Below are 25,231 nucleotides of genomic sequence, written 5' to 3' on the forward strand. Positions count from 1 at the left end.
ATTTGATTACTGCAACATGTCTACTGTAAAACTAAAGAGAATAATAGACAGAAAACTATTGAATGCAAGAGATCCAGTGAAGTCTGCAGGTGAAGTTAAGCGTTAAAACAAGGTGGGCATGTTTCAAAATGACTGTTACTTTTACAAAGTTTGTCTGATACTCTTTCACTGCTTGTATTCATTTAGTTCTTTCACAACGTAGTTTTGTGGTCATTTTTTATCGTGAAAACGTTTTTGCTATTTTCTCATGTCTTTGTGACAAAAGCAGGTAAACCCTTTTTTCTAGCAAAAATGTAAATCTTCAGATTACGGTAGTTAGTCGGAATATATCTTATAGAAAGCAATTGTGGAAAATCAGCTAACCTTTGTCTGGCTATGAAAATGATGCTGAGTCAAATACTTGTAAGCTATCTGGTTAAGAAAAATTGTGAAATTTTATTTTCTGTCTGAAATAGGACTGCGCTTCATTGATACTTTCTTCATAGACCCTTTTAAATTCTGTTGTCCCCATGGCAAGCTTCACTGTCAATCCTCAATCTTCATTTGGTCATGTCTCCACAGGTCAGCCTATATGCTCTACTTGTCTGCTTTGTTAATCTTTTGCATGAGGCAAAATAAAGCAATTTTCCAAAAGTTTTTACATGTTTTGCATAGCCTAAGACTAAGTATAAGACTATTAGGCTATTTAAATAGTACTAGAGAAAATTTCAGGATATGAAGACTTCTTGATTTTTTTTTTGGTTGTGGCCTTGTAGGCTACAACGCCTTGTAGGCTACAACGCATAAGAGGCAAAACATTGCATATAAAAATCTGTTTCTACTCTGAATGGATAAAAAAAAGGAAAAATTATCTTCTGACAGCAGTTAAAACCCACAACAATGCTCAATGTAAATCACTCGACTCCAAACCCTTCAGGGTTAGCCATTGGTAGCCTACTTCACGTACCGGTACTGGGTAATTAATTATTATATATATATACTATTTGAAGAACTGGGACTTTTTAAAGTTTAGTCAAACTAAAACAGTTGAAATTGTAATAATGTAAGCAATAAATTTTTCGCAGTGAATGACAACAAAACACCGTATCAACTTGCTATGTGTCTTGAACTAATAGTAGTACATACTTCATTACGCAAGCTTATATTAGCTTTAACAAACTAAATGGAACATCTAAATAAAATAATATAAACAAATGAATTGCAGTAGAATAAATACCCGTACGTTCAACTATAGTTAAGCTATTTTGGCGGATTTTTATACGAACAGAACGCCAGTTTTTCTGTGTTTGCAATTCAACATTACGTCCAATGGGTTGCGTGATAATCGCACTATCGTCTGCAGAGCTGCTCTCACAAGTAATTTCACGTTCAACGTTATCAGAAACATTTATTATTCTGGAGTTCACATCATTCGATTTCTCCACTTCAGCAGGATTGATGGGCTCGGCAAAGTCTCGTCAGGGCGCTGCCAAGTCTCTGGCATGTACAGTTGCTTCCCTTCTATTTGGGAACTTCACCACAGCATAGTTTGGATTTTCATTGGCAAGTCCACTGGTCCTCGTCCTTGCTACGTACAAAACGTTTTACAAGTACCATATTGTCTTCTTCAGTAATCCACAAAGGTACACATAACCCAAAAGTTGAGCGTCGTGGAAAATTAAAAAGTCTTTCGTGAGGCGTTTCATTTGTGACTGTGCATAATGACGATCAAAGTTAATTCAATACTTCAGGGATAAACCAATTCCCATTGTGAAAATTCTAAATTTTTAGTGCAAAGTGCTAGTTTAATGGCATTCCAAACAATAGGCTACCATTATAACGTACACACTGTGAATTGCCACGCGGATTATACACTGAGAAATATGTTGTGGATATAACTCTCTCACTTAGGAACTGTTTTATTTCTTTGGATATAAAGCATTTTGCATTATCACTATGCACTACTGCTAGCATATACCAAGCATGTTGAACAAAGATTTCAAACAAGCAATTATGGTGTGACAAGTAGTGTTAGACCTACTACAAGGAAAACGCGAAAATTCATCAACAACAGTTGAAGAGAAATGATTTTTAGTATTTGTCGGCAATGATCTTTTAAAGTCGATACTCAATCGTTCAAATGGTTGCGTTGCCTTAATCAATGTGGCTTTCAGAGGTTTGTGAAACCTTGGCTTCACTTCACAACAAACTTTGCAATTTGTGACAATCTTTTCACATCATCTATCATGTATTGCGAATTCATTGTTCTTACAAAATGTTGCATTCTCACAACTCCCGGATGACACAAATTTTCATGAATTTCTTTTAGTGTGTTACCAGTTGTACTGACACAATACGCACGAGATAAAGCATCAGATGCTACGTTAACCCTAGAAATATGGGGGGAGGGGAATTACGTGTATTTTCTTCGTTTTGGAGAAGCACGTAACCAAGTGTCCCTCGTTGGATTCGTTACTGACGACATGGCACATCCTGTTGGTTAGATTAATGCAATGTGATTTATCAAGCGAATTTATTTTTTAAATTAGAAAAAACTGCAATTTTTTTTGGTTTTGGAAAGGCACATGACCAAATGCCCCCTCTATAGGGTCCGCTCCAGAGTCAGCCAACATGTTGTTTAAAAGATTATGAAATGTTTTTCTATTTTAAATTCATTGCATGATAATGAATTTTTTAACATTTTTTATGACTGTAGAAAATCTATCAGAAGACAAGGCTAGTGGGTTGTCTACTTTCAAGTCGGACAACAAAGTTTGGAAAATTATCGCTTTTTTATCTTTCATCGTTGCTGTTTTTGGCCTGGCACTTTCTGTCTTCAGTTATCTGCAAGCTAGAATTGTCAAGCAAAATGACGGTAAGCTTGGAGTAAGACTAATAATAAATAAACAAGATACTGTAATTGTGTTTTTATATAAATGATTTATTAACATTGAAAAGTAGCTAATTGAAAACGAAAACATTACTGTATATGGAAATCAATAGTTTATAGCTTCAGGTGAAATTCTTCAATGCTCATGTCACCAACAGTTTATTGGGAAATTATCAAGAAAAAGTATTCGCCGCCGATCCAAAGTTACTAAGCACTCAATTATTTTTCACTTAAACAAGAAAGAACAAGATATACCTTAAACCAGTGGTTCCCAACTCGTTTTTAAGGCGATCCATTTTTCAAAAAATTGAGTTCGGTAAAATCTTGTGACCCAAGCAAATTGTCGTAGTATTTTACAAGCCATACAAGATTGCGTTGCAAACAAACAGCACTACAAAAGCAGTAACTTTTTCCAAAAATAATATGTTTATTAAATCACTAATGAGATAGCTGTGCTGGCTTGCTGTTAGTGAGTTTTTGAAATCGAGGCGTTATTTTGCTTAGGCATAGCCGCATGTCGGTTTTAACTTCCAACCGGTTTCGCTGTTTAGTTTTCAATGCACACATGGCGCTAAATCCAGTCTCACAAAGCCAAGTTGTTGCAAATAGAATCTGTTTTTGAATCACTAAATTTGAAATTGTGGGATACACTTTGTACATGGAAGCTCAAAAGTGGATGTTTGCAGAATCTTTGGAGTGTTTGTCTTTGAAGGACGCAAAAGAAATACGATTTGCTGCTTCTGTCGTTATGTCCATATAAACTGTTCTGCAACATAGGTGGGAAGTCGAGGCAGATCTTTTCCAACAAATGGATCAATTATCTAATCATTTTGGCTATTAGGTGTCAGAGATTCTCCATGGTAGTGCACAAACTTTTTTGCAAACTGTTCCAGGTGTCCAATTATGGTTTGCTTAATATCAACTTCCTTGCCACAAATATATTGCGTTAGCTGAGGACATAGCCGTACGAGCCAGGGGGGCAGGGGGGGCAGCCGCCCCCCCTGTTGTTTCAAAACGTCGCGAATCCGGGCAAAATCTTAAAATTATTAGGGCAAAAATTGCTATAAAAAAAGCTACAAATTTGCATGAATTAAGAAAAACTATAAATTAATATCTTTTACCTATCAAACTAAGTACAGCCTCTTATTTGCACAAGAAATGTGCCGCTAAATTTTCATTTGGCACATCCGTACTGATGTATTGTATTGCATGGTGATCAAACTATAGTATGAAATGCATTTAACCAACTGCATCATGCCAATTTGGGCAGCCACCAAAATATGTCTCTAATACTTTTGTAAAACTGCCCAAATCAAAACACAAAATTTGCTATATAGCTAATTTTATTAATTTTCACAAATGCATCGTGTTGATTTGGGCAGCTAAAAACATGAAATTATTTGATGAAACTGATTAGTCTGTCTGTTTATGCAACTGCCCAAATTAGTGTGAGGCAGTTTCCCCAAAATGAACAAATTCATTAATTTTTCCCATTTACATAACTGTAAAGTTTAGATTTAGGCAACAAAAAATGTGAAATTATCTGATCATAGTCTATTTATAAAACTGCCCAAATTGGCATGATGCAGTTGCCTCGCATCAAAATTTACAAAGTCTTTAATTTTTTTCATAATATCTATAAATGCATCATCTTGATTTGGGCAACTACAAAATATGAATTTATATAAATCTGGTGAATAGCCTACCGGTACTTTTACAAAACAATTCGGGTGGGGAGGCTACAGTACTTTTTCAACCATAAATGGACATTAGGGTGGCCCTTAAAAATCATTTTTCTGAAATTTACTGCTCCAAACCCTTAAAAAGTTTCGTCCTTACAAAAAATGAGGTCTTGCAAAAACATTTTAAATTTGAAGATAATTTAGAGGGTGCACAAGACCCCTCAAGTTCAGCATCCCCCCAAAAATGCAAAATTTGGATATCTCGAAAACCGCTTGAGCTAGAGATGTGCTTTTGGTGTCTAAAGATGCAGAAGACAAGGTTGTCTATATGTATTCTGAACATTGAATATGCCTATCTTGAGTAGAAAAGCAGTAATTTTGAAAAAACTACTTTTTAAGGGTTTTGCGTGTAAGATTCATAGTTAAACAATAGTGCAGACCAAAAACCACAATTTTACAATTTACCTTTCTAACCTGTTAAATTGTGATGTTACAAGTAAACAAATAGAACATTGCAAACATGTGTTTTAGGGTAGTAGGGTGGTCCTCACACAAATAACAAGGTCGGGTAAGGTGGTCCTTACGAGAAAATACATGTAAATTTTGAGATTCGGTAATTTGTTTTTGAAAAAGGCTACAAAAGCACTTCTTGTAATCAAAAATAGGAAAACAATGCGTAATAAACTATATGATACAAAGCATAAGCTTAGCATTATGACAAATTATTGGGCTTTATCGGAATATCAATCACTGACGGCAAAATTAACTAGCTTTTCGCATTGCCTTGGCATGAAAATCACATAGTTTTTCTGTCCGCATTGTTAATTGTTTGCCAACACATGTTTGTCAGCTAAAGTGGCTTTATTGCAGTTTGGAAATCGTTTCCAAAGGTCTGCAACCACCTGCATCAGATACTGAACCTGTTCTTAATTGTGAGTGAGGATGCGGTTATTATTCCTCTATGAGAGCTACACCTCGCTCAGCGTGGTCATCTGTGACAGTTAGAGTGTCTACTATGTTTGATGCCTCACAGTAACCATCACAGATCGCCCAGGCTTCTGGATCCTGTTCCAAAAACTCAGTTGATATGTCCAGTTTTTTGAACAGTGACAATGACCCCTTAATGACCTGGTCAGAAAACTTCAGTCGATCAGTCATTGCAGAATTGATTGTCCGTCGTTAAGGGGCATCCTCAGTTTCTTCCCGCTCTTGTATTGCTTTGACCCAGGGATACATACTATAGGGATCGCCAACTCGGTTGAATATCCGACAACCGGAGTGTAAAAGTGTTGCCAGATAGTTTTTATATTTTTAGAAAAAATATTATTTTGGCATTTTGAAGTAGTAGTTGCTCAAAACTTGCCCGTAAATAAATATTTTAAAACTAATTTAAAGCAATTTTATTGTTCACTTATCAAACTATCATATTTTTGTCAAATTTACCCTCTCTTGTACATAAAACATATTAAGCCTACTTGAAAAATAATTACCGGCTTCAACACTTAAAACATGAAGCTCTTTATTCCTGAGGTGTATTTTAATTTTCTCAAATTTTTTTGTTCTTAACTGGTTTCTATTAATTTTTTTTTACACCTGCAAGTTTTATTTAAGTTTGGTACATAAATTTAGAACATTCTTATTGCAAGGTTACACAACTGCAAGCTACTTTAACTCAATCTTGTGCAACTTTAAACTTCAGGTTAGTTTTAAACGGACAAGCTTTGGGCGACCACTACTCTTTAAAATTGCCAAAATAATATTTTGTTCTAAAAATATAAAAGATCTGGCAACACTTTTACACTCCGATTGTCGGATTTTCAGCCGAGTTGGCGATCCCTATACTATGAATCCCTGCTTTGACCATGAGTCTTTAGGTTTGGGCCGATACAGAACGATCAAAAAAGGCAAGGGCAGCTAGTTCTTCAGACAGATACCACAGGTGGGAGGAAAACGTGGATAATACAGCATTCGACACTGCAGTGTTAATGCTGGAATATGTTTTAAAAGACTTCAAAAGATTGAGATCGTTATTCGGGGCTGCAGCAGGAGATTCTATCTATGCCTTAAGGTACAATTTTGTAGCAAAAATACACATCTGCAAGAGCTCACTCCTTTCTCTTTCTGCAAGTTTAAACTGGTCATAAAACATCCAAACTTTTAATGAGTACAAAATCTTCGACATCCATCTAGCATGATGCATTGGGCCAGGAATTATAAAATGAACACCTCTCGGAGGAATAGCTCCCATAAAAATTAATGAAAGCTCTATAAATTCTCTGTTATCATCATCATCACGTAAATCTTTTCTTTCCTTCAAACATTTTTCAGCCCAAGCTATTATAGATCCACATCGATGACTGTATCAGCTATTTCTTTGTTTTCAGCTTTTGTGGTGAACCTCGTCTTGCCTATAAACTCCCAGCGTGTTTGAAATCTTTTAAATACCAGAACATCTGGTGAAGCAGTGCTTCTCATGATTGTGGTAAAAGCTGTTTGTACTAGCAGCTCATGAATATGATGGCAGCATGCTAGATACAATAGATCTTTTTGCAGGTCTTGTTCAATGAGGACACGTGAGCCAAGCTTTCGTCCTGTGTTGGAAGCAGTAGTGTCAAATGATAATGCAATCACTTGTTCTATTAGGCCCCATTCATTGAGAGCTTCTACAGCAGTTTTTGCTTGTTTTGATCCTGTTCCGTTTGGCTATTTTGCTACTTGCAACAGCTGAGAAACCCCATTACCAGTTACAATAATCGGCAAGCGGTCGACATGCTGTTTGGTTGTTAAGTCTCTGAGAAGCTTTCCATCCCAGTTGACAACCGCAGGAACATTAGCTCGGAACTCAGCTTTAAGTTTTACATGAATTTTATGAAGTTTTACATTAGCTCGGAACTCAGCTAGACTTAGGGACATGAAAACAGTACTTACAGGTTGTTAAAGGTTATGAACATTGTGTATCTAATGCCCAGGTCGCTGGACTTCTAGTCACTTTAAACAGTGCTATTTGTTTACTTGTAACATCACAATTTAACAGGTTAGAAAGGTAAATTGTAAAATTGTGGTTTTTGGTTTGCACTATTGTTTAACTATGAATCTTACACGCAAAACCCCTAAAAAGTAGTTTTTTCAAAATTACTGCTTTTCTACTCAAGATAGGCATATTCAATGTTCAGAAAGCATATAGAAAAACTTGTCTTCTGCATGTTTAGACACCAAAAGCACATCTCTAACTCAAGCGGTTTTCGAGATATCCAAATTTTGCATTTTTGGGGGGATGCGGAACTTGAGGGGTCTTGTGCACCCTCTAAATTATCTTCAAATTTAAAATTTTTTTGCAAGACCTCATTTTTTGTAAGGACGAAACTTTTTAAGGGTTTGGAGCAGTAAATTTCAGAAAAATGATTTTTAAGGGCCACCCTAATGGACATAGCTAAGCAACACCACCACAACATTTAACAAAAACATGTTATACCTGTTAAAAGTACTGTAATGTTAAGGTGTTGCTTAGCTTTGTTTGGTTACTTTTATAAAAAGGTTCTGCTACTATTCGGCGAGTTCCCTATTCGGCCAGAGCCTTTTTCGGCGAGTTTCCTATTCGGAGATTTTTTTAAAATCCAACGACGCCTTCTGCAAATCCGATGATTGAATCATCATCATCATCATAATCCATCGTCGATTTGTTCCCCACTAGTGGGGGTGGCCGATCTGGGTGGCCTGAATATTATTCAATATTCAGACATTGAATCAATGTAAATACGAACTGTTAGGCTAATTGGGTTCTTTGAATCCTACGTCACCGTCTGTATGCAAACTTAGAATATATTAAACTTAGTTATTTTTGTCATCAAATTACCTAGCCTAACTATATTTTTAGAAGTAGTGCTGCCAGACCTTTTTATTTTTGTACTAAAATTAGTATCATCAAAACTACAGTATACTTTAATTGATTGAACAAAGTTTATTTGAACAGAAGTAGTATGTCTGTGTTTTATTACATTTAATTATAATTTCTCTATAATTATGTACTTTTTTCTGAATCCGCATGGTCACCCTGAGCCTATTGCAAAGAGCGAGTTTTGCCATTACCAAGCATTCAAATATCTCAGCCAGGAATTAGCAACAAGAAAACATAGAGAATTGTAGTTTTATTTCTGAAAAATACCGAAGAAGACATGATCTTATCCTTTTGCTATGCCACCGGACAGCACCATTTTACAGGAATATTCATAACCACATTTTTGTTGAAAATGCTCTCAGAATGCACCAAATTCAAAGTAATTTTTCAAAATTTTCTGGGGGAGGCCCCCCAGACCCCCCCACTGCTGGGTGTCCTCATAAGCGAAACACGCCCTCAAAACCCGCCCTTTCAAAATTACTGGCTACGCCACTACTGGTGATCTTGTTATGTTACTTTTTCACTGTTATCATGCACCGCATACATTATAGTTGGGCAATTTCTATAAGAGCGTGCACATTTGGGCAAATTTACTTTCTGCCCCCCCAAAATGGTTTGCTCTCGTACCGCTATGGCTGAGGAAATATATCGTACTCATCTCTGGTGGCATAACTTTTCCAGAATATGAGTTTTTTTGTAGTATGCAGAAACTTTTGCGGCGCGATCAATCACCGTAAAGCCGTTGCCTCGCGTAGATAAATTTAAAGAATTCAGAGAGTCAAATATATCGGCAAGGTAACTTTTGCGTTGAAATCTTCTTGCAAAAACTTCTCGGCTAATCTCACAAGTTCTGTTGCCTCAGAAAGATAGCAATCTCCTCCCGCAAATTACAAACTCGCTTCAGGACACGACCTCGTGACAATAACCATCGCACTTCTGTGTGCAGCAGCAATGCTTGGTAGGCTAATAATCAGAATCCATGTCAGTGCACAAAGACGAAAACAAAAGCCGATTAAGTGGACTTGCTTTGATGAAGTTTACACACTTCACAACATCATTCAACGCTTCGTGCCGCTCTTGAGACAGCTTTTTTGCAGCAAAGGCCTCTCTGTGAAGAAAGCAATGAGTCCATACAGCACTTGGGGCTTTGTCTTTGATGCGTTTTACCACATCAGACCATGTGTGGTCCAACGTGTGAAAAAATTTGTCATGGTTTTGTCCTACATAGTGTTCGTTACATATAGTGCATGTTACAATGTATATCCCGTAATTTTGGCAAGTTAATTTATGTTTGAGACTGAAAGTTTTGTTGGGTTTACATTTAATAATAATAATAACAACAATAAAAACGAAAACTGTTAAAACTTCTTGCACTACGATCATGCTACAAAGCTTTCCGATGTCTCGACATGAAACGCTTCATGACTTGTGTTTATATTTTCCAGTTTTGTGATCGATCTCTTCACGTTTTAAAAATTTTTTATTGTTATTTTTCGCCCAAGATACAATATGCCTGAAAAACAAGCGACCCCAAAAAATAATCAGGCAACCCAACTTTGGGTCGCGACCCATGTGTTGGGAACCGCTGCCTTAAACAATAGTTTTTGCAATATCAAAAAGGAAAAAACTGGTAGGAACATTGTTGACTTAAAGATAAATTTTGAATGTTTTTTCATTTCTTCAACCTTCATAAAACAATTTTTGTTGGTGGGCCCCAAGCAAACTTCTGGGCTGCATCATAAGCAGAATATTATTCATGCCTTGATCTGCTTCGGATTTTGTCTTGCACGTGGCAAAGCAAAATGCAAGACCCTCTGTCCAGGTAGCTCCCTCACCACTGAAGCCAATTTTACTATATTTCATTTGTATTGCTTGGGTGTGTTTTGTTGGGAGCATTGCAAGTATTGTTCGGAAATAAACACAAAATAAATCACTTCAGATCTTTCTAGGAAGATCTACAACGTGAGGCCAATTAAGGAAATATAGAAAAAATTTTACACAGAAGAAAAGAGGTTACAATTTATTTCTAAAATGTGTTTTAGCCTATATAATATGTGTGTTTTTGGTTAATACCAAGCTAATGAAAAGGTTTGGCTATGCAATAAATTTCAGCCCTAACACATTGGTAAACAAAATTAGTAGTGTGGGCATTCTAGGTCTAAAGTAATCCTGGCCATTCCAGTGGAAGTGACCAGCAATACGTTAGCTCAGTTGGTGTTTGCCCCGATAGCTCAGCTGGTTAACGCGTGACTTCGTGACGAAGAAGTTTCAAGATTAAGCGGTGCTAGTTCGACTCTCGGGGTGTGCGCTTGAGCAACGCATTTTAAGGACTGCTCTCCATTCAGCGGCACATAATGGACGAAATAATTCCCTGGCAACAACTTTTCAATAATCGGAAAACTGCACGTAATCACGAAAACTGCAGTAATCGGCCCTGCGTCAAAAGCCTCTACAACAGTGGTTCCCAACCTGGGGTCCACGGACCCCTTGGGGGTCCGTGAAAAAGCATTTGGGGGTCCGTGATTACATTAATGAATTTTGGAAAAAAATATGAAAAGCGATCTTTTTACTTTCATTTCTCTCGTTAAATGCAAATGTGTTAAGCTCAAGCCCGCGAGAATAAACTGTAGGCCTACCGGTATGCATTGAAATAAATCTATGCTGCTGCCTACTGCCTACAGTGTGTACATTGACCTTAAACTACATCTACCACAACGCATGTCGATTACAGTCAAATCAGGATTGGCTCGTCTATTACGTAATAGAAAGCATGCGGTGCAACCAAAGTTTACCTCATATAGGGCCATTTCATGGCCACCTAAAGATATGGCCTGATTTGTCACATTTTGCAGAAATTTCCAGGTTTTTCTAACTTTGGGCGAACGTTTAAATAAATTTTTCTAAAAATTAGATTTTTACGCTTTCTTTATTCTTTTCCTCAAATGACACAATTGGTTTTAACATCCTCACATGTTGAAAAACAAAGAAAATTTGATTTCGAAGATTTTAGTCAGACTGTTAATTTTCAATAACAGTCTGATTTTGCGTTTTTCAACTTACTTTTTCTCATTTGCTATTGCTTCCCCAAGGCAACAAAAAAGTTTTATGTCATTAGGAAACCGCAAAAAGTAAACACATCTCAAAAAATATCAGTCAAGCACTAGCAGTAGCTGTAATCAAAATCTGCAAAATGTGACAAATCAGGCCGCATCTTCAGGTGGCCATGGGCCATTTTTATTTTGACCTAAAAAAAATTTTTTTTTTTACTTTATTTTGACGTAACGAAATTGCTTATTTGTAGAGGGCACACGGCACAGTTCTTCCTTGAATTGATACCAGTTACCCAAACATAATATTCTGTCGATTTCAGACCCAAACGTAATATTTTGTCGAAAAGTCAAGAAATTTTATGGATTATAAAAAGTGCGTAGTGCTTTTGACGATAGGAAAATCTCCGCAAATCTGTCTCACTTTTTCTGAAGACGATCAAGCTTGCTTTGGTATTTTTGTATTACAGAATGTCAGTAAGCTATTCCTAAAATCCAAACTGTTGATCTTCGAAAAGACCACGTTTGTGAAGAGGGAGTGTTGTATAAAAATTATTTAAATACGTAACAATGAATATGGACAGTTTGCGATAAAAATTACTGCTGATTCGTGGGCATTGTGACATATCTCTTGCTTTTATGTGTTAATATGGTTTAATTGTGTCGCAGTTCCTGATTTACAATGCTTCTACAAGGATTTTGACAAAACTTAATCTCAAGAAACACAAAAAGTTTGTCAAAAACCATAATTTGACAAATTTTGACTTTAATGCAAATTTTGTCTTCTTTGTCAATTTTGACTTTACTTTGACCTAGTTAAACCATGGTTAAACTTCTTAGAAACAGTCCCCTAGGTGCTGAAAATAACTTTATTGTTTGATTCGTGGATAGACGAGGTCCTGAAGTTTTTTGACTTTATTGACTTTTGCGGGCCCTACATAAGTTTCGGCATGGCACTTTGGGTCACCTTAATATTCAAATACTGCTGACATTTCTTGAACAATTCACTCATTTTTTTTATTTGAGCAACTGTTTAACCTGATATTTGCCGCAGGAGTCATAGCAGCAATGCAATATGACTCAGTACAGTAGTTGAGTAGCATAATTATTACAATGGTCAATAGTAAGTTATGTTAATTGAGTTTCAGGCAAAATTTAGGTAGGGGTCCGCAGAATTAATAATTTGTTTAAAGGGGTCCGTGACAACAAAAAGATTGGGAATCACTGCTCTACAAGTATGCGAAGCTACTAGGAATAATCTACCAAGGCTTTGCCAGTCCAAGGATAAAGATTTAAAATCAACCAACCAACGTTGGAAATAACGAAGTATTGCTATACAGCAAATATGGAATCGTGTAAATTCCTCAACGGGAAAACTGGAGTATATTACATTCAACCAGATACTAAAGTTGATAAATTTCCGGTAAGTAACAGAGATGAAATGTAATGCAATGTGTTTGAAAAGAGTAACTTTTTACTGTATTTACCCACCATGTCTTGAGTAAAATTATTATGATGAGCACGTTACTGTATCCTTCAGTGCTGAAAGCATGCATTTAATTAAACGCACTATTGTTTTTGGGATGGCGCAGCATATGTACTGTAAGAAGACGCAGTAGATTAGGTGTTGACTTTCCAATACTGCAAACCTGGTTTGACTCCCGGCTCAAGCTGGTTGTTGATAAACACTGCCTACCTCTACCCAGGGTGTAATAAACTGGGTAGGCATAGTTTCTGAAAGAATGGCGGTCGAAAGAAAGGAACTGGCCATCCCACCCTCGTTGGCAGCAAAGGCTTCTCCGTTTCAACCTTACTTCTTCGCTCAGTTGATATCTCTGCCTTTTAGCACCCTTGCACAGTGACGACACTGATGTACGCGCATACAAAAAATATTGACGCCGTCAGCGTTAACGCAAACGTTCGAAAAACCATACGCTGTATGCGTCAACGCAACTTGTAAAAAAAGTTGGCGGCGTCAGCGTTAGCGCATACACTAGCGTAAACTAATTTTGTTTGCTAGGTGCCAAACATTCACACGGTATAAACCACTAGAAACAAACAAGTTTTATTTTGAATTTCCACGAAGAAACACAAGCATCTGAAAGTGTTCATCTGACATTTTGCTGTGTTTTGGTTCCAATATGTCTTTGCCCATTGAAAACATTCTTTCAACTGCAGTGCTGGAACCTGGAAGGTATTGGCGTGTTGTAGCGAAAAAATACATTAAAAAGTATGCGTTGACGCTATGCGCTAAAAAACCGCGAAAACGTTACGGCGTAGCCTCAAGCGCAAACTATACAAAAAAATGTGGCCGCAAGCGTTCGCGTAAACAAAAAGTTTACGCCGCAGGTATGCGGCGTAGAATTTGCGGCGTATACGTACATCTCTGATTGACGATGACTCGGGCTAAATATTTGGAAAGGTATTGAGCAGCCACGGCATTGATTCATCATCCAATTCTCACAGATCACGCACATCATTTGGCGCAGTTGTAAATGGTGAAGTCTGCGTTGTATTTTTCCTCCGAGCATTCACAGATCGTGAATGGTGCCTTGTTTCATTTATGCATGTGAAACGGAATAGTCTGATGCCAGTGTTCAAGAGGTTGAGTCGCACTCAGACCTTTCTTGCCAGGTGCATTCGAGTTGGATAAGGGCCGTGTCGGAGATGAAGCTGTGGTGTCTTGTGCAGTTATTCTTCCACTTCAAGTTTAATTGATGGTCCACCCAGGTAGCCATAGGGATGAATTGGTCTTCAATGCCGAAAGCATAAGGTGATGAGAACTTTATCTTCTCATTTCCAGAAGCTCAGTAACTGAGTATGTGACTACCTTTACCTTTACTATTGTTTTAATCATTCTAGTAAACATACGTTTTCTTGTACAATAAATGCGTTTTAAAATAATAATTATGGCAAAATTTAACTTAAACAAAAAGTTACGTTCTATGATTTTTACACACAGCTTAGTTCAAATATGAACCAATAGGTTACTTTTTCTGATTAATGTTCATGTCAATGCTTTGTTTAAACCTTATTAGAACAGGAATTTTAGGTAACTTAATCGGCACAGATGATGATAAATTGTCAACATCCAACATGGCATTTAATTATATTTTCGATACAAATGCCTTGTTCTCGGTGAAGTTATTCTTTTAGAATTTAGATGATTTTGACGTTGATAAAACCTTATCAATACAATCATAAATCTCAATCGGGAGGTCTGGTTCCTACTCAGGGCTTAGTTATAACTTACTAGCTCTCAGACGAAGCACACAGAAAGCTTAACAAACAGGCAGAATCATGTAATAATAATAGTGATATTAATAATAATAATTACAACGACATTTATATAGCGTCACATCCACAGTGCAAACGATGCTCTTGGGCGTTGTAGGTACATGAGAATGGTGATAAATAATAGGCTACGGTACTTTCAATCTTACACGAAGGGTTACATAAGAGCAAATGATGCTGAGAACGCAAAGCTCTGGCAGGTTTATAATGAACAAGCAAAGTGTCCAGATAGTTGGAGCAAAACCATGAAAAACTTTATTAATTAATAAGCATATTTTGAAGCGAATACGATACAATACTGGAAGTCAATGCAGGGATTTTAGTATAGGAGTAATATGCTCATGTATACGTGTTAAAGTAATTAGCCAAGCGGCAGCATTCTGAACTCTTTGAAGACTCAAAATAGTACAAATGTGGAATGTTATTTAACAATGAATTTGAATAATCAAGCCTGGATGTTACAAGTGCATGGGTTGAATTTTTACAAGCTTCAACATTTATGAATTGTCTGATGGAACCAATATTTCTAAGATGAAAACAGCAAGATTTAACATTGTCACTAAAGTTTTCCAAACAAAAATGTTGCTTTAATGTTTCACCAAGCAATTTAATTAAATTTGAAGAAGAAACAATGATATTAATCAGGGAAAGGATCATGTCGTTAAACTTTGAAATAAACCGTTTTGGAGTTTTATGAAGCACAACAAAAAATAATTGTTTAGCATTCCAAGCAAACTCGGTGGCTTAGTGGTTAGTGCGCCCGCCTCTGAATCGGTAGGCATGGGTTCGATACCTTGTCGGGTCATACCAAAGACTTTTTAAAAATGGTACTGAATCTAATTTCTGCTTGGCACTGAGTAATGGAGTGGATTCGGGTAATAATGTACTCAGTTGCGCCTCTATACGGCTGCATTGACACTGTCTGCTTTGTAAAGCGCTGAGGAGCAACGCATTCTGCGATGGATACAGCGCTATATAAAAACTAACATTATTATTATTATTATTATATGGGTTCTTCTGAAGTTTTCTGTGTCTTAAGCAAACCCGTCGGCTGCAAGTGATCGAGTATGCTTGCCACATCTGTAGCATCTTTTCCGTTTGATGCCTTGAACTGTGTGATTCGAAGTGTTTGAAGTACCAACATCGACGAACCGCAATTTTTCGACAAGTAGCCTACTTAGTTTCTGCTGCCAATTTCTTTCTGTTGACATACTGTTGAGCAACTTGAATGGTGTTTTTTGACAAAATCTGTGTGTTTCATTATGATAAATGCATTGTGACTGGCAACATTTATCAAATTTTAAATAATAACTATTTGCCCACGATTTGTTTTCCTCAAGCACTTAAATTCCTCACAGTTTTCATCAAAAATGCCAACTCTGCCTTTATGCTTGTTATAATCCATAATAAAAAAAGTTTTTTTGCGACAGTCTTGACAGTTATCGAAACAGATGAGTGTGAAGGAGACATCATGAGGACATTTCTGGTTTGTTTAGGTACAAATGACAATAGCAACATGTTGTTTAAATGGTCATACAATGCTCCAGTATTTTTCACCTCTCTTCCCCCCTGCTGATGTGAGTCAGTTGCGATGGTACTTTACGTTGATTTGCCATTACTGTTCCTACCTTGTAAGGTTTTGAAGTTAACGATTGCAAACCAGACCATGAGAGGAAAATAAACGATTGGAATTGAAGAGGAATCCATAACACTATTATTCTTTTGAAGTGGAGTAAGAGAGCTAGCATTCAAACTTCTTCAGTCGGAAAGCTCTTCACTAAATGCAAGTGCAACTTTCTTAAATATAGCCGGCTATCCAGTATCCATATGCGATAATAGCTAGCTATTGTGTAGTGATTTAAAATACTAAACTCTCTATTTTCAAGACTATCCTATTGCTTCTGACTGTTGACATTTTGTCAACATATGTGCCGATTAAGGTAATACGCAAATACTTCATTGTGGAAACAATTTAACTTTTTGAATTCTCTATAGTAGCAAACAACTCACAATCCCTCTTTCGTCACTAAATATTGCTGAGCTAGTGCGTACGTGGCGAGAGCAATCTCACATAAAAAATCGATGTTGACAAAATGTCAACGCATGTGCTGATAAAGTTAAATTGCTTATTATTGAGTCAAAGCATATCTTAGTTATATGGAACGGCCACGCTTGCATCTCTTTGTCTGGATTGGTGTGAGAATACGACTTGATCGAATACAGGCATGGGCGTCAGACTGTTTTACTAAGTCATGCAACATTCACAATTTTGGGAACTTCTTACACTTGTGTCACAGAAGAGCAAATCATAGACCATATTATTAACAACTGCACAACTCTACTGCTTTTGAAATGAAACAGAAGGTCTGCTCATTCTGGTTAACAGGTCAAAAAACAAGGTTAAAATGGGCTGCTCTTTGATAATAAACTCTTAGTTTTCTTTTTCTAAGCCTACGTTATTGAATTTAGGTTTATTGTGATATGGAGTCTGCAGGTGGTGGATGGACCTTGGTAGCTGCGGTTCATGAAAACAACATTGATGGAAAATGTACTATAGGAGACAATTGGTCGAGTGATCAGGGGTTTTCCATGAGAAGCAACTACAATGGTAGTTTCATAGTCTATTAATGCAAATAGCTTCACTTCTGTTGCAAAACATTTATATTTCTAGATAAATTTGTAACGCGTAAGATCAAAAGTACAGAGGAAATCAAACAAATTTTGATGCAAAAAATATTAAATCCGTTGGCTGCAAATTTCATAAAACATTCAATTTTAGGATCACGAAATTGGGAAAACATCAATGTATTCGGTTCGTTGTTGTCACTGACCGATGGAGATTACAAAAATATCGCTTACTATGCAGCAAAGGTAGGTCTTATAACTTAAATATGAGATTATATCTGTGTTCTAAGTAAAATAGGCTACTTGTACTAGGGAAGACGGGGCAAAGCGGACGCAGGGCAAAGTGGGACATTGCGATTTCTCATGTTTTGTATTCTTTGGCTCCTTCTAACCGGAAGCACTAGTTAGGCAACTATAAACTGTACAGTAATTGCTGTGGAAGAATGGCGACTGGCAGAGCACAACGCGTGTCGTGAGGAAATAAAATGTGTTTTGACATGGTTTGCTATAAGAAAGAGATGGAAAAGTAGCTACCACATTCGTTAGCATAAGCGAATTTGTTGGTAGCTTTGTTTTTATCTTAGACATTGAGACAATATATTTTGTTGGTAACAAAAGCAACTTTTACCTAAAACTAGGTTACAGGTTTCAGCAGAGAGTTGTTTTCTAAAGGCTATGCTTTGGGGCAAAGTGGGACAGCTGTATTAGGGCAAAGTGGGACAGTGCATTAGGGCAACATGTGACTCTAGAGTAGAAAGATTCCGCTTGATCTTCGAACCAGATATGCTGACCAACTAAGGCTTTTAATTAAAAAAGAAATTAACTAATTCCAACCATCACTGTTGCTGAAATTACGTTTTTACGAAAAGTGTCCCGCTTTGCCCCGTCTTCCCCGTGTTTAAAATGCTTTAACATCCTGAGTGCCAAGACCTTCTTTCTAGAAAAGGGAAGAATATACCTACTGATGTAATCTGTACTCTTGTTAAACGTACGTAGCCTAAGACAGGCCACTGTCAAACTCCTGCCAACTTGTATGATGCTACTTCATCACAAATTATGTATTGTATGAATTAAGTGTTTTCTTCAATCATTCACATTAAACCACAAACAAGAATTTTGACCAGTGGTCAAGATCATCAACTATTATTTTCTACTGTAGACTAAAATATCTTTAAATTTATTATTCGACTAAAAACACAGGATGAAAATTGTATTTCTTTCTTATATTGGTCTTTTCGTAATAACGGCCACATCATTGTGATTGCATCCTTATTAAACAGTAGGGCTTTCTTATCTTGAGAAAAAATTGCCCAGTTGATTGTTCTTGACAGAACTTATTTGATATGGACGGCATGATTACAGTACTCCGCGATTTTCTCCCTATTTTTAATTCAGTGTGTTGGCCTTCTTAATCATTGTTCCTTTTTCAAAATAGTCTTATTTAAGACCACCTTTATGGTGTCGAAATGTAGTTAACCTGCTAAACTTGGCTGTTTTTATTTTCTAGAATCAATCAATAAGTTTTGGCTTTGAATCACGAAAGTTAGTTTGGGCCAACAAACTTATTCTAACTTCATACAAAATTGTTCAATTTTTAAGGGAGATAATGTGATGGTGTGGCATGTTCCCAACAACACTCCCCTTCCATCTGTTTCATCTCAAGCATTTTTAAAGTATTACACCACTAATGGCTTTCTTGCAAACTACGGGAAGACATTGCAATCTCTTTACTCTAACCATGTACCACTTATCCATGCAGGTAAGGTGTCTGTTTAAATAGAAAGACTACAAGTGTTTTTGCAGAAGTAGGCTATAGGCTCCCGTTAGAGAATGCAATTGTTTAATGTACCTAAAGTAGTTATAAAATGTGGATTGTAGGCACTCAGATTTTTTTTTAAAGTACGGTAGCGAAACTATTTTTTGACAATTAAAAACTCCTAACAATCATTGTAAGCTAACCAATTGGCCATTTAGGTTCTTCCCGTTTCTTTACGCTTGTAGCGCCTCCGATCTCATATTTAAAAGGAAACAACACCACCATCATGGCAGGAATTCCTGACCAACAAAAAGATTTTGTTGAGCCAGGATTTTTGCAGTTCCGTGCCTTTGATGAAGATGGTTATCCCAACGCTCTCTGTCCTGGAGTAAAGTATGGCAATAATCAGAAGTTAATTTGGTTGATTTACCTTTGACAATTTCAGCAGTACTGCTATCTTTAGTGTCCGCCAGGATAGCTCAGTTGGTTGAGCATGTGACTTTACTAGCGAAAAGCTGCAAGAGCAAGCGATGCTGGTTCGACTCTCGCAGTGTGCGCTTGAGCAATGCATATCGATGACTTGTTCTCCATTCACCGGCATCCCGTGGATGGAATAATACACAGATAACAACACTTTAACAATCAGAAACTTCACTCTGTCACTCTCGGTGAACGGGCTGCGTCAGCAGTCTAAAGCCTCTACACGTATGCGAAACTGCGAATATTAAGCTCGCACAGAAGCGTTCTCAGTCCCAAGATTAGATTTCCACAATCAATCATGTAGCAATTAATTCCATACATTTAATCACTAGAAAGAAAACCATGGGTCACAATCAATATGAGTAGCTCTGGTGGCAAACTACATTTTTTTTCTAGAATAGGTGAACTCTTTACAGCGTAATTTTGTTGTGGTGTTTCGACGATTACTGACCGATAGTTATTTTTTGTTACGCAATCTGTTATTGTGAAATCTGCATCTAGAAATTTTGTGACATTCTGGAAACTTCTTGTTGTTGACCAAAAGACTTGTTGACCAGAAGAATGTGTTGTTGTTATGTAATATTTACCCTAGTCTCTGGAAGCTTCTGGTCTAAGCAAACCTGCTATAAATAGCCGAGTAATTTGATTATTTTATTACTAGAGTTGTGTATTATGCGAATCAGAAGTTGTAATGAAAAGTATATTGAAAACGATTATAGAGTTCCAACTGATATTGAATAGATTTTAAAAGGCAAAGGGATTGCCAGTTGTAAAGTAGCTGTTGCAAGTAATAGTATAGCCTATCTTTATTTTGAAATCGACGAAGACGTTTGCTGTTCATAATTTGATTTCTTTATGTGTTGAAAGTGGTAAACTATTCGTCAGTTCAAGTATTTCATTTATCATCTCATAAGTAAACCTATTCAACCATTTATATGACTGTTTAACGTTTGATATCCCAATAAACTAGTAATCAATCTTTTCAAAGTCTCTTTACGTGTAAGAACTAGAAGGAATTGTCACATTCTAGTCTAGGTGTAGGATTCTCGCTTGGGGTGCAAAAGGTCCCGGGTTCAAATCTCACACGAGCCCCCAGAATGTCACAAAATTTGTAGATATGCAGATTTCACAATAACAGATTGAGTAACAAAAGGTTACTATCAGTCAGTAAGCGTCGAAACACCACAACAGAATTACGCAACAAATAGTTTACCCATTCTAGAACAAAAAGTCTTGCTTGTTTCCAGAGCTACTCATATTGATTGTGATACCATGATAAATTTAGCTAAACCACAAACATATTTATTGATTCAAGTTTCAAAAGAAACAGGTCGATTTTAAAGTGCCTCTGACAGGTAAATAAATTCGCTAAATTTATCTAAGATACCAAAAAGATGACACTAACAAACTTCCCTGACCAGCAAATCGTTAAAAATACCAACAAACTACTAAGTTACACGCTTGCAAACTTTCGTTGACTTTCGGCGAATCTGGCACTCATTCAATTGCGAAAATAAAAACGGCAACTCCGCTGTGACATCACCATAAGTGGGAAGGATACATTCTTTCTCTGTATTGACTTGGGAAGGTATAGTACGACTACTGCAAAACGTGAATGTGTGCTGGGGCTCTGTTGGTCAAAAGCATGTGCAAAATAAGAATTACCGAAATGAAAAAGTAAACTTATTATTACTATCAGGTTTAGATCAAATTGGTCGAGTTTATTTTTATCAAACAGCATCTCAATTCAATTGAAACTGTAGATTCGTAGGGCTACAATTTTGATAATTTTTTATTTGTCCTCATCTGGCTGTAGCCATTTGCAGTGTAACAACAGTATCTCACAAATAGTAAGTTACCCTTAATTTATGGTTGAGACAATGCCTACTAATTGCTGTTTATGTGACAGTGTCACTGTCAGTGACAAAGACCATGTGCTATCTTTTCACACTTTCCCACAAAACAAGATGCTGAGAAGAAAATGGTCAAAGTTTTCTTCAAGTGTTCGAAAGTGGGAGGGGCCATACAAAACTAGTCGTATATATTCTCTTCACTTCACTGAAAATGATTTTGTTATGGTGGTAGGCCTACGTTCGCCACAACTAGCACCCTAGGTAGTGCGTTTGCCACAAGTGCGAGTCTATGCCCCAGCCCAATGAATGTGTATGTTGCCATGAAGTACCACAGACGAAAGAACTTTTGAAGAAAGACGCATCTAGTTGTGTTACAAATTTGACCGATTTTGAGGCACACTTACACCATGCAGTTCTGAGGACTTTTTTTTTATGAGGAGCAAGAGGAACTGGAGAAAAATCAATAAACCGAAAGGAAGAAACGGAAACCTATCAAACGAACAAGGATGCTACATTAGGCTAAAAATACCCTAAACGCTAAAGAATGCACACTAAAAGAAGTGATTTCATTTCCTTGCAGGCAGTAGGCTATCGGTTAGTTGCCTACAGGCATGTATGCTATTGGAGTGGATACTACAAGGTGATGCTCTCGGAAGCAACAACCGGATTGTGCTGCCGTCATGAATTGTTTGGCGAATCCGAAACAATTTTCCAAGTCCAGATGGCCGTTACACCGGATTTCAATGGCCAACTGAAGAAACATTATGAGAGAGAGCGAACTTTTATTTATTTATAAATAGTGAATATGAATGATGATTCGTACGATTTTTTCATTTTTCACTTCAAGTATATTTTAGGTTTTATAGGAACGTATCCAGTACAGTTCTATTAAACTGCAAAAACAATAAATCTTTGAAAAAAGCAACCACTTGTTGTACCAACTCCGACCAAACTGTGATCTACCAATTACATCTAGAAAGCATTTGTTTCATCCGTCGCTAACGACGCTCACTTAGGATGACGTAACACCACCGAAGTCGTCCCAGAGCAGTGAAATATGGAGTTTCAGCGGAGCAGTCGTATGACATAAATTTCGCCCTAACCAGTCGAGCTACTAGGTTAAGATTAAAACGTTTGCTAAGCATAATTCTGCGCTAGGAAATGCTTAAAAAAGTTACTATACTTGGATCCAACCTGTCAGGGGCACTTTAAGTCTATCTGTGTGTAAAGATATGAGTTTTGAATAATTAGCTTTGGTGAAAAAGTAAAAATTGGTAATGTGATGAACAGGAAATACAAAAAATGATGAAATTTTTTTGTAGTCTATGTGGGCTTTAAAAAGTAGCCTAACGTTTTTGTTAACAGAAAACGATAAATAATTAAGATGCCTATTACACACTCTTATTCTACAATCTATCAAAAGTAGCCTACATTGACTTTCATTGTCCTTGACTTCCATATAGAAACAACAGAATTCTAAAAACAAAAATTACAGATTTATTTAGCTTAACAATGTGCCTTCGAATCCAGAATGACGAAAGGGAATTCAGCTTCTGTGTGCCTCGGAGGAGGAGGCGCGCCAATCCATGCAAAGAGAGAAGCAGCTCTTTCAAGAGCAAGAAACAACTGTGGAGATTACACAGGTTTCTAAATGGATACACTTCTGCTTTGATAAAATTAGTGGCATCTTTCAAATTACAATAAGCTTCCAAATAGCATCAGTATTGATTAAACTTCTTACACAAATTTAACCAACATTTTAACTTGTAGCTCAAACAAAAATCGCAACGCAATATGTCAATATAAGAGATCTCATCTGTGTTTTGAAATTATTTTTAGTGATTCAGTTTCAGAACAATCAATAAATATCCAATAGAGTGGGATCGTGAAACTGAGTTGTTGGACATTTTATTTAGGTTGGAAAGGAACTGGAAATGAAAAAAGTAGAAAAGATGATCCATCTCGATCTGGAAGATCATTAAAAGATATCAACTCAAGCATTTTCATATTTATTAGATGAAAGTGTAAAAGTTGTTGCAATAGCCTACACAAAAAAAATCATTAATTCTGAGACTTTGCTATTTTGGATTTTGACAAACATTTCTTCGTTTGGATTTGTTGTTTCACATAGGCCTAACAAAAAGTTCTAATATGTAAATCTTTCAAATATAATATAGCACATGACGATAAAATAAAGTTAATTTTAAATCATTTCAAATCGTTTTTTTTTTGGCAAAAATTGTACAGTTGGCCTACCACACGTTTTCATAAAAAACGTTTTTCGTCACTTTGATCTGTGGCGCTTGCACACAATGAAATTAATTCATTTTGTTGGACTTAAAATTCTATTGTTGCTCAATTAAGCTTAAAAATGCTTCAAATCTTCACTCTTGTAAACATCTAACACGAAATATTTTTTCGTTTTTTTTTGTCATGTTTTTCACAAAATAAGAAAATCCAACTTAATACGCATAGACAAAGTGTGGCTGTGGAGAGTTAAAAATGGGACAGTTGATCCTGCTCGTTACAATCATGGAAATTAATCAAATTATTGAAAAAGTATTGAAAATAATTATCCTTACAAAATAGCATATTTAAGCAAATTACAGTTTCTTACAAGAACGTTTGGCTGGATTCAAATCCTGGCCGAGCATATTCAAAGCGCAATCATCTTGAAACTAGTGACTGATATTGTGTAAAACCGAAAGGTTTGGACTACTGCATTGACAGCTAGTCAATGGAACTATCACTTTTTCAGAGCAGCTTCAAAACTTCTGTTCAGTTTGCACGATAATACGCCGAGTGTGACATGAATTCTGATTTGATTGATTTGAAAATATCGTTATGACAGAAAGTTGAATTGCGTTTTCATTCACACAGTAGGAAGTATACTTAGTTCGAAGAAACTGGTGAAACTTTTAGAAAAGTTCTTTGCCAAACAATTAAGTTTATTTTAAGCTGATAGTCTTTCGTTGGTTGTTTTCCCTTGGTGGGCCTATATAGGCTACTACAGTAGTGGCGCAAGTTCCTCTTGGGTCGTGACAGCAAAACTATTCAGTTGTAACTTAATTTTCCAGACTCCTTCGCTTTTAAGTAATTTTGTTTTGCGATAAATGACACATCTTTCTACATTTATATAGGCTAGGAAAAAAACGCGTGTTTTCTGCCATTGTAACAAATTACCAGCAAATATGCTGATGATGGTTATTCTTCGTCTTCGAGGTTAATCGTCTTCGCAACAAATCGCTAACGATAAATGCTTAAATGGCGGAAAGTGGCTTAAAATGAGAGAAAGCATAAACCTTTCAAATATCATCGATACTTTTGCTCCCACTTAGTTCGATTGTGGTTTGCTATGCTTTAATTACATCTTTAACTTATCGAGCAATATCGTTATTGGTCAATTGCCATCTACCATAGCTATGAGCCTATCTTTTCGCAACGAACGTAGGCTACACTTAACCTGAGAGAAAGGAAATATTACTAAGAAATTCGATTACAACTTTACAATACGCTAAAGGAAGTAGGCCTATATGTAAATTTTATTAAAAGGTGATAAAATTGAGTCAAAGAATTCATTGTTAAAGCAAGAATATTTATACACGTGCTGATCTCCATAATAGGATTTCAATAGATTGTTGCAGTTTTCCTTGTTATCAGGGTTAATAGGGTTGACCTTTACTTTATTTATCAAATAATAATCATTTTGCACATTGTGCTTACCGTAAGC

The 25,231-nt window shown here is 36.5% G+C and overlaps 1 protein-coding gene across 2 annotated transcripts; it reads left to right on the forward strand.

The window, feature by feature from the left end:
• On the forward strand, positions 1 to 24,304 carry LOC145770598 (intelectin-1b-like). Of its 2 annotated transcripts, none has more exons than XM_082582285.1 (10): positions 1 to 112; positions 486 to 561; positions 2,696 to 2,854; positions 12,834 to 12,916; positions 17,257 to 17,395; positions 17,567 to 17,658; positions 19,012 to 19,171; positions 19,387 to 19,561; positions 23,032 to 23,144; positions 23,418 to 24,304. In XM_082582285.1, exons 2-10 carry the CDS (start codon positions 510 to 512, stop codon positions 23,519 to 23,521), a joined length of 1,077 nt encoding a protein of 358 aa, XP_082438411.1. In that variant the 5' UTR covers positions 1 to 112; positions 486 to 509; the 3' UTR covers positions 23,522 to 24,304. The 2 variants fall into 2 exon arrangements, with proteins under 2 accessions (XP_082438411.1, XP_082438412.1); XM_082582286.1 differs by having other exon boundaries at positions 69 to 112; positions 456 to 561.
• Positions 24,305 to 25,231: the final 927 nt, after the last annotated feature.

Source organism: Aplidium turbinatum, chromosome 5, assembly GCF_918807975.1.
Source record: "Aplidium turbinatum chromosome 5, kaAplTurb1.1, whole genome shotgun sequence".
NCBI lineage: Eukaryota > Metazoa > Chordata > Ascidiacea > Aplousobranchia > Polyclinidae > Aplidium > Aplidium turbinatum.